The sequence below is a fragment of the Saccostrea cucullata genome, unplaced genomic scaffold, assembly GCF_032062105.1.
Source record: "Saccostrea cucullata isolate Sc308-1 unplaced genomic scaffold, CSIRO_AGI_Scuc_v1 ctg4995, whole genome shotgun sequence".
Classification (NCBI taxonomy): Eukaryota; Metazoa; Mollusca; class Bivalvia; order Ostreida; family Ostreidae; genus Saccostrea; species Saccostrea cuccullata.
The window spans coordinates 25,486-36,142 of NW_026930833.1; the positions used below are offsets into that span (position 1 = coordinate 25,486).

The following is a 10,657-nucleotide window of genomic DNA, read 5'->3' on the forward strand; positions in this document are numbered from 1 at the left end:
GATATCTAAATACTAGCATTTCTTTGTAACAGATAACTTAGCCTCATCATGCACTGCAGTCCCATCGGAAATTTCCGCTGGAATTTCATCCTTGATTGGTTTGTATAATTATACATATTATATAATATACTTATGAAATTTTAAATCATAAAAATTATTATAAAAGATTGTCAAAAATTTGATATGCATGTTCTTCACACGCGGAACACATAAGTGTCTATATTTGAAATATTGATTTTTTTTTTTCAAATTAAAAAAATGTATGTTTTTACATGTATATAGTAGAAGTAGTTGACGTTCCGGAAGAAGCTCCAAGTGTACATGTGTCCGGGCCTTCCACCGACAAATTCTTTGCTTCAACTCTGTATGGATCTAAACGTAAAGGTAAAAAAGAAACAATGCCAACGCTATGAAAATGAATTAAAAATGTATTAAACATTCCTTCAGTTTTACTTTTCGCGTAATTTAACGTTTTTTAAGAAAAAAACCCAAGTGAACTGCATGTTTCAACATCATTCATGCACTTTTAACTATTCATATTACACATAATATGATTTTATTTGATTTTCTTCTGTTTCAATTGACATTGTTCTGATTATAAAACTTTTCATTAAAAATCAAGACACGGCCAGCGACCCCGACGCTGAGTTTATGCTGAATTTGATAGGAGTGAAGGAGAGAAGAGCCATCGCAGAGGAGAGAAAAGCAGATGCCCTAGAGAGAATAGCGGCGGCATTTGAAAACAAATTTGGCATTTAATAAATTTGAACACAAAATGATAAAGTAGTCATGTTCTTTATTACAATGTAAGTGTGTGATTTAATGAATAGATGAATTGTTAAAATAAATTTGCAACTTGAATGCGCACATCCTGTGCTCTCCTTGGTGCGTTTGCGTTAAACACGGCATTGTCATTGATGTTCTGTACAACCCCACCCTCAAGTAAGGGGACTTTCTCTGAAACAGCTAAATTATGAAGCCGGATACAGCATTGAATAATTTGAGAACATCTACTTGGTGAAAAGGGGAGTACTCCTCCAGTTCGATGTAAACACCTGCAAAGATTTACTTGAATGTAAATACTGTGGAATCATTAGAATTCATGATGGGTCAATTTGCGTGATATTCGTTGGTAGCCCCCCCCCCCCCCCCCCCAACCCCAAACCACCACGAATTTTCATCTTCATAGGAAATTTAGAAAGAGATATCTTTGTTACTGAATCTGAAAACCGACCCATACACGAAATTACATCTCCACAAACAACCAAAAAACCCACAATCCAAGAAAATTGGCCCACAGAATTTTAAATGAATTCACAATAAAATTGTAACAAGGTTTATTTATGGTTGCAAAAGATATACATTTTTTTCTCAAATAAAAAAAAATTTAAGGTCGCGTTTATCATAATGAACGTCTGAAATAAAATATTTGCTTGCAAATATGACATATAAAGATATTTAACGAAAAATTGCGTTTAAATTACCTAAATCTGGATTTTAATACCCCAAACGATTTTTCTATGACAACACGAGTCTTTCCATGGGCATCGTTGTAATTCACTTCGTGTTGATTGGCTGGGGATAAGAATGGCGTTAAGAGCCATTCCTTGAGAGGGTAGCCAGAATCCCCAAGTAACCACCCACCCCCTTCAAGATGTTCCATAACACCTGACAATCCCGAGTTGCTCAAAACGAAAGAGTCGTAAGTTGCCGCGGGAAAACAGGTATTAATTGGAAGAAATCTGAAATAATATCAACCAATTTTTCATCCTTTATGCATATGTAAGCAAACAGTTAGCATTCTTATATTTGTTATATTTGTTTGGTTATATTTGGTGCAATAAGGTTATTTTAAAATTGACAACTTTTATATTTTCAAAGGTTGTTATTTCATAAAACCCTTTTGACGATATATTAAATATTTTGATTTTCTCCTGTTGAAGTATTGGCGTATACAAGGGTATTTCTATTACAAAAAAATGATGTGCTAGTATTTATGTTTTAATCAATACCGTTTATACCTCATATTGGAATCTGTTACGGCCTGAATATTTAAGGCATGAAAGTTTTTTCTGCATACAAAAGCAGGCTCCTGTGGTCCACTCATGCCCTTAATTGGTATTAGAGTACCATCGATTGCACCAACACAATTTGGAAAGTTGGCAATGTCATAGAACTCAGATTTTACATGGCGTAATTCATTGGCAGTAACTGGAAACTTAATGTTGTCCACTGTTGTATTTATTGCACTGCACACTGTATAACAATATGATGAATCTGCGTTAAAATCCTTAATGGTATATATAAAAAATATTTGAAAAGGAAATGTACAACTGATTAAATGTATTACAGGCATGTAGAAACATGAAGGATAGTGTATACAAACATGTACATATTATTATTAGGGTCTTCCGTCTCCAACGGAAGACCCTTCTATTATTCTATTGTTTCTTTTTCACTTTTATTATTAGGGTCTTCCGTCTTCAGCGGAAGACCCTTCTATTATTCTTATGTTTCTTTTTCACTTTTCTTATTATTATTATTATTCTTTTTTTCTGCACAAATTTTGTGCAGAAGATTTCTCGGAGATGGTTGGATGGATTTGTTTCAAATTTTCAGGGATGTTGCAAGATCATCTGAAGTTTATACCGGCGGAAGGATTTTGCGAAAATCACTTCCGGTCTAGAGTTATCGCCCTTTTATCAAAATTCAGAGGACTTCCTTGTCCGTTCATTTTCTCGAAAACGGCTTGAGCTAGAGCGCTGAAATTTTCAGTGATGATAGAGGACATGTCCCCATGTTACTGGGAGTTTGGATAATTTCCGGAAGTACCTAGTATGGAAGCTCGGTAGGGGTCAAAATTTAGGACACGAATCACGAGTGATTTTTGGAGACATTTTGCATCATATCTTTTAAAGTATAAATATTTTGTTAGAACATACTGAACATCATTTGTGCAGAACAACGAGATCTTTCAAATTATATCAAGAAAAAAACGCTGACTTATCACATTAGGGGCAGAAAGGGGCCAAAAATCTTTAATCGATAACTCTTTATCAGTTAATATTTTGTAATATAATACTGAAGCAAAAATGTTTATCTCAACAATCTACAGCTATATATTATAATTTTTATGACGTATGGTACATAATTAGGGGCCACAAGGGGCCAGAATGCCAAATCTTTGACGCTTTATATCTCGAGAGTGAGAAATATTTTGATAAATAATATTGAACAAAAGATGTTCAAAATCATGTTCTGAACAATATGCAACCTTTCATTTTTCGCTAAACGTCCCCATTAGGGAGTTGAAGGGTTGGCCCCTAAATATTTCTTTTGCAAATAACTCGAAAACGAAAAAGAATCTCTGAATAGTTGTTGAACAAAAAGTGCTCAAAATCCTAAGAGCTTTAAGATGAAATCCAGAAAAAGGGGCTGGACACTCAAATCAGGGGCCAAGAGGGGCTAAAAGTCTTTTTTCGATAACTCTTTAACAGTCAATATTTTGCTATACATTACTGAAGCAAAAATGTTTATCTCAACAATCTACAACTGTATATTATGATTTTTATGTCGTATATTACATAATTAGGGGCTACAAGGGGCCAGAATGCTAAATCGTTGATGCTTTAGATCTCGAAAGTGAGAAATATTTTGACAAGTTATATTGAACAAAAGATGTTCAAAATCATGTTCTGAACAATATGCAACCTTTCATTTTTCGCTAAATGTCCCCATTAGGGAGTTGAAGGGTTGGCCCCTAAATATTTCTTTTGCAAATAACTCCAAAACGAAAAAGAATCTCTGAATAGTTGTTGAACAAAAAGTGTTCAAAATCCTAAAAGCTTTCAGGTGAAATCAATAAAAAGGGCTTGGGCACTCAAATTAGGGGCCAAGAGGGGCCAAAAGTCTTCAATCGATAACTCTTTAGCAGTTAATATTCTGTAATACATTACTGAAGCAAAGATGTTTATCTCAACCATCTACAGCTATATATTATGATTTTCATGTCGTATGGTACATAATTAGGGGCCACAAGGGGCCAGAATGCTAAATCTTTGACGCTTTATATCTCGAGAATGAGAAATATTTTTGAGAAGCAACATTGAACAAAACATGTTCAAAATCATGTTTTGAACAATATCCAACCTTTCATTTTTCGCTAAAGTCCCCATTAGGGAGTTGAAGGGTTGGCCCCTAAATAATTCTTTTGCAAATAACTCGAAAACGAAAGAGAATCTCTGAATAGTTGTTGAACAAAAAGTGTTCAAAATCCTAAAAGCTTTAAGATGAAATCAAGAAAAAGTGGCTGGGCACTCAAATTAGGGGCCAAGAGGGGCCAAGAGTCTTCAATCGATAACTCTTTCTCTTTCAATATTTTGTAATACATTACTGAAGCAAATATGTTGATCTCAGCCATCTACAACTATAAATTTGATTTTCATGTCGTATGGTACATGATTAGGGGCCACAAGTGGTCAAAAATGCTAAATCTTTGACGCTTTATATCTCTAAAGTGAGAAATATTTTGAGAAGCAATATTGAACAAAAGATCTTTAAAATCATGTTCTTAACATTATGCAACCTTTCATGTTTTGCTAAACGTCCCCATTAGGGAGTTGAAGGGTTGGCCCCTAAATATTTCTTTTGCGAATAACTCGAAAACGAAAAAAAATCTCTGAATAGTTGTTGAACAAAAAGTGTTAAAAAGCATGAGATCTTTCAGATAATTTGAAGAAAAAAGGGGCTGGTCCCTTACATAAAGGGCCAAGAAGGGCCAGAATTTGAATTCATGACAGTTTAACGTTCAATATTTAAAAAAAATACCATCACGGCAGCACAATCATTTTTCTTAAGAAAATTATCATTGTAAAAAAAATCTCAATCAAAATCTTTTCTCATCTCATCAAGAATCGAACGGAAGACCCACTCGTTGTTCACAACGAGATCTCATCTAGTTATTATTATTATTCTTTTTCTTCTTACAATTTTTCTGCAGAAGATTTCTCGGAGATGGCTCGATCGATTAACTTGAAATTTTCAGGAAAGGTGTGTCGTCAACTAAACCTGATTTGTTTTTCTCATTTTTTTGAAAATCACTTCCGGTCGGAAGTTATTGCCCTTTAATCAAAATTTAGAGGACCTCCTTGTCATCACCAGAACTCAAGAACGGCTAACGCTAGAACACTGAAATTTTTACCAAAGATAAAGGACATGTTGTCAAGATGCACAATGGTTTTCAAATTTTCCGGAAATGCCTAGTATGGAAGCTCGGTAGGGGTCAAAATCTAGGACACGTATCATGACTGAATTTTTGAGACATTTTGCATCATATTTTTTAAAGTATAATTATTTTGTTAAGACATACTGAGCAATATTTGTGCAAAATGACGAGATCTTTAATATGATATCAAGAAAAAAGTGCTGACTCATCACATTAGGGGCCGAGAGGGGCCAAAAGTATCTATTCGATAACTCTTTAACAGTCAATATTTTGATATTAATTACTGAAGCAAAACTGTTTATCTGAACAATCTACAACTATATATTACAATTTAAGTGTCGTATGGTTAATAATAAGGGACCATAAGGGGCCAGATTGCTAAATCTTTGACGCTTTATATCTCAAAAGAGGGAAATAGTTTGATAAGTAATATTGAACAAAAGATGTTCAAAATACTGTTGTGAACAATATGCAACCTTTAGTTTTTCGCTATACGTCCCCTTTAAGGAGTTGAAGGGTTGGCCCCTAAATATTTCTTTTGCAAATAACTCGAAAACGAAAGAGAATCTCTGAATAGTTGTTGAACAAAAAGGGTTCAAAATCCTGAGAGCTTCAAGATGAGATCAAGAAAAAGGGGCTTGGCACTCAAATTAAGGGCCGAGAGGGGCTAAAAGTCTTTAATCGATAACTCTTTAGCAGTCAATATTTTGTTATACATTACTGAAGCAAGAATGTTTATCTCAACAATCTACAACTATATATTATGATTTGAATGTCGTATGGTGCATAATAAGGGGCCATAAGGGGCCAGAATGCAAAATCTTTGACGCTTTATATCTTAAAAGTGGAAAATACTTTGATAAGTTATATTGAACAAAAGATGTTCAAAATATTGTTCTGAACAATATGCAACCTTTAATTTTTCGCTATACGTCCCCTTTAAGGAGTTGAAGGGTTGGCCCCTAAATATTTCTTTTGCAAATAACTCGAAAACGAAAGAGAATCTCTGAATAGTTGTTGAACAAAAAGGGTTCAAAATCCTGAGAGCTTCAAGATGAGATCAAGAAAAGGGGACTGGGAACTCAAATTAGGGGCCAAAAGGGGCCAAAAGGGGCCAAAAGTCTTTAATCGATAACTCTTTAGCAGTCAATATTTTGTTAAACATTACTGAAGCAATGATGTTTATCTCAACAATCTACAACTATATATTATGATTTGAATGTCGTATGGTGCATAATAAGGGGCCACAAGGGGCCAAAATGCTCAATCTTTGACGCTTTATATCTCATAACTGGGAAATATTTTGATAAGTAGTATTGAACAAAAGATGATCAAAATAATGTTTTGAATAATATGCACCCTTTCATTTTTCGCTAAATGTCCCCATTAAGGAGTTGAAGGGTTGGCACCTAAATATTTCTTTTTCAAATTACTCGAAAACGAAAGAGAATCTCTGAATAGTTGTTGAACAAAAAGTGTTCAAAATCCTGAGAGGCTTAAGATGATATGAAGAAAAAAGGGCTGATCCCTAATATTAGGGGTCGTGAGGGGCCAAAAGTGGAATTTTTAAGTCTTAATGTTCATGCAATGTCTGTTTACAGATTATGGAGGCAAAATCTTTCTTCTTCACAATCTTTATCATTATTTTAGAATGAAAATCTCAATCTTATCAAGAATCGGACGGAAGACCCACTCGTTGCTCGCAACGAGATCGTATCTAGTTATAATTATTATTATCAGTATACCCCATAGTACTTGCAATTGTCACTTTTCTGAATCTGCTAAACCTAATTTCGTGAAACTTTGCAGTTATTGAGAACAAATTGTGTAGGCGCATATTACAAAGAAATTCCGCTTCCATTTTTTTCTGGGAATTTCGGTACTTTTTATTATATTAATTTTATCTGTATAAAATAAAGACTCAATAATTGCACGCAGTTTTAATAAATGTAACGATTACTTTGGAATTATGCCTCATTTTGAATTACTTGTGTGTATTTAATGTGTAACATGCCATTTATTTTGCATGACATTGTCAAATATTAAGAGGGGAGGGGCGTGGGATGTGTTAACTTGCTCACTTTTTCTTTTATTATCATTTGTGAATGCAGGGGACAAAATGTTAAAACATTCAAGGGGTAAAATCTCCACATCAACGATGCTACGTGCCTGCAATAATTTTTAATAAAAATAGAGTAAATATCATTTTAAATTTAAAATAATAAAGTATAACAACCTGTATGTACTACTCGGGATACGGATGATCTGGAAACGCCATGAAGGTCGCCTACTTCCGAAAAGAAGTCCGCCTTTGACAGATATCTTAAAGTGATAATTACCTGTAAGATGTTTATGTGTATCTTTATATATACATGTATAAATAAGTATGCAAATGTAGTTTAATTATATTAAAAAGTATATTGTAAAACCCATTATATTTGTCGAATCATGTGATTCCATGCGTCAGTATTTGTTTATTTATGTGTGGATAATTAAGAAGTATACAATGCTACAGTAAGCATTCACATATACATGTACCTGAATGTGGGTGGGAATGGCATGACTTTTGTATGTAGGTCGCCTCACAATAGGGTCAACATCATTTATCAGTTTTCGAATGACTCTTCCCGGGAACCTATACCTACTTACGAGATCTATATCATCAAGATACTCGAGAGGGTTGGTTCGGTCCCGAAAAACGCGTTCTCGCCGAGGTGTTTCCCTTCTTCTTCTGTGAAGCAGCCAGAAAGTCGCCATTATCCAATGTTTACGTCTATAGTTACGCCTGCCTTAGACCAGCCGTAGATTTTTGTCTTAACTTAAGGCGGGCGCAAAGTTACGCCCTTTAGTGAAACGGACCTTAGTCCAAATGTTAGACGTAAGTCCGGACTTACGCCGGGCGTAGAGTTAAGACAGGCGTACGCCTTTTAGTGAAACGGGCCCCAGTACATAAGTTCTTATAATTTTTGTTGGCAAGGAGGACACCCATTTTTAATGCCCATTATATAACTTTTTAACATTGAAAACCACCTGCTTTTTTGTCTATAAAACATACATTGGTTGCTGTAAATGTCAAATATTTCAGTGAATATTTCTTTGGGATTTTGAACAAGTTTTACGGCAGCTATAATGAAGCTTTTATTATCACTCTAGTTTACTGATTCTTTACCATTTATTCATAATGCAGTGTCTCGAAAAGCCCTAGGCTTGTTTCCCAGCTTCTCACGATGAAACTATGTGATGAAAAGTGGTCACGTAAACTGTTAAGGCGGCTTTACACGGTAATACAAGTCGTATACAACTTGTCGTATTCAACTTTTGTAATATGTTCCTTACCTGTCCACACGATTAAACAGATTTACTATTTAACTCTATTGTCATGCAAATGAATAAAACGCCCAAATTCAAAAGTCTTTGTATATGTGAAAAGTATGTAATTTTAACATAACTTTTATACTCGCTAAATAAAATATTCACCATAAAAATGTGTGCATTATAAGAGATTTTGTTAGAAAGTTTTTAATTATAAAGAAACCCAATGAATATATTATAGTAAATGCGCCAATAATATTTTTTGAATGTAGTTTACGTAACTGAGAAACGTATCGTTATTCATTAGATACATGTAATCATTAAAAAATTAAGACAAGGATTTGTAAAAACGTCTCAAATTTTTGATAAAAATAAGAGTTTTACCTTCTTTTATAATGTGGTTATTTACAATTTTTTTTAAATATAGTTTTAGATGTATTCACTAAAAGAGCACTATAAAAATATTAGTAACGTTAATAAAAGTTTTTAAAATTTTTTTTTTAAATTAAATTTACTAATGGATGTATTTGTATTGAAAATGCAGATTCACAAGTTTCCAAGTAATATATGTACTTGAACCGTATCTTACTTTAAATCAGCGTACAAATATTTACCAAAAATCTATATTTGTTGAAGGTACATGTTCTTTACATTGTACATGTCTTTATCGTTGACCAGTCACTTATGAATAAATTAAAAACTCAAGCCGTTCATTGGTTGGATCCAGAAAGTCGTATACGATTTGTAGTACAGAATAGGAACATGCTCTACTCGAAAAACTGTCAGATACGACTTTAGAAAGTCGTATAATACAAGTAATAGCGTATTTCACACTGCGATATTTTGCTGTATATGACAAGTTGTATACGACTTGTATTACCGTGTTAAAGCGGCTTTATAAATTTATTAAAGATTCAGTAATGAGAAAGTCAAGTTTAATGTCATATGATATCTGCAATATATGTCATCTAGTTCAGGACATTATTTATTGAGCAGCCCTCGTATTTACATTTTATAAATATCTTTAAAAGTTATAAAATATATTTTAAAATTTGAGTTATCTTTCAGTGTACTTACAGTCACCAGTTAGTTGACTGAATGTTAGAGTTTCAGGCTCTGAATTTTGAAATAAAAAAAAAAACATGCATTAGAAATTCAGGGTACTTTTGAGAGCCATTTTAGGAAAAATATGCAAAAATATAAGAGAGGCATTTAAAATTTATTAATATTAGGTAATAAAATTTACGATTTTAGTTGTTATGACAAAATTGTGTAAAGTGTAGCCGCACAGTGTACAAAGGTACATATGTATGTACACCAATTTTCTCGAATCCGAAGAGATTTGTACAAATTAATGTTTCCATGACTGCTGTCATCGTTAGCGAATGAACATTAAATCTGAACCACATCCTTCGTACAACCCTTGACTCTTTCCTTATTTTTGGTAAAACAGCTACTGTTACCAAGGCTGCATTGAGAGGGCAAATTGATCAGTGTCTAAAGAGTGTCGCAGAAGGAAACTACTTTAATACAATATTAAAAACACACACATATTACTATATCCCCTTACTTCCATTGCAAAAAGCGGTCAAAATTCTTTGCTGTTTTAGCATACTTTGAGAGAGATAATAGATATAATTTATTGAGAACGGATCGTATTCATGCTTTATTTTAAAGGTTGAATTTAAAAAAATATATATATGATGCATGTACAAATTACAAGTATATCTAATAAACTGTTCACAATCGATGTGCTAGGTCATAAAACAAAGTAAAAATGTTTATTTTCAGTTGGGATACATCCAGTAATGGAATTACATGGTGTACAGTTATTGCATGATTCTCTACAGAGCTTTCCATAAAAACCAGGAGGGCATGGAGTGCAGTTTACACCAAACGTTCCTGGCCAACATTCTTTTAAAATGTAGTTAAATGTTTATTAGAAATGATCTTTAAAATGATTAATTCTATTCTATATTTTTTAAAAGTAAATTATAAATATGATAGCAAAATTATTTATAACTAATCGAGTCGGAAGAGTTAAGATTTTCTTATTTTTCTTTTAACTCAATGATTATCTAAATAAAAGTATATCATATGCGACAAGAAATCTTAAAAGTA

General features: G+C 33.3%; 1 protein-coding gene across 1 annotated transcript; it reads right to left on the bottom strand.

Annotated features, from left to right (window-relative positions):
• Nucleotides 1-838: 838 nt before the first annotated feature.
• On the bottom strand, nucleotides 839-1,698 carry LOC134230276 (putative nuclease HARBI1). Its single transcript, XM_062712042.1, has 2 exons — nucleotides 1,485-1,698; nucleotides 839-1,055 (listed from the first exon to the last, which is right to left on the bottom strand). The coding sequence occupies exons 1-2, from the start codon at nucleotides 1,661-1,663 to the stop codon at nucleotides 839-841; spliced, it is 396 nt and encodes a 131-aa protein (XP_062568026.1). The 5' UTR covers nucleotides 1,664-1,698.
• Nucleotides 1,699-10,657: the final 8,959 nt, after the last annotated feature.

Bases quoted from the DNA above. Each gene is read 5' to 3' on its own strand.
- LOC134230276 (XM_062712042.1), bottom strand. From the start codon at position 1,663: ATGGAACATCTTGAAGGGGGTGGGTGGTTACTTGGGGATTCTGGCTAC. The intron at 1,056-1,484 runs GTAATTTAAACG...AAATCTTTGCAG, and splicing joins GTATTAAAATCCAGATTTAG to GTGTTTACATCGAACTGGAG.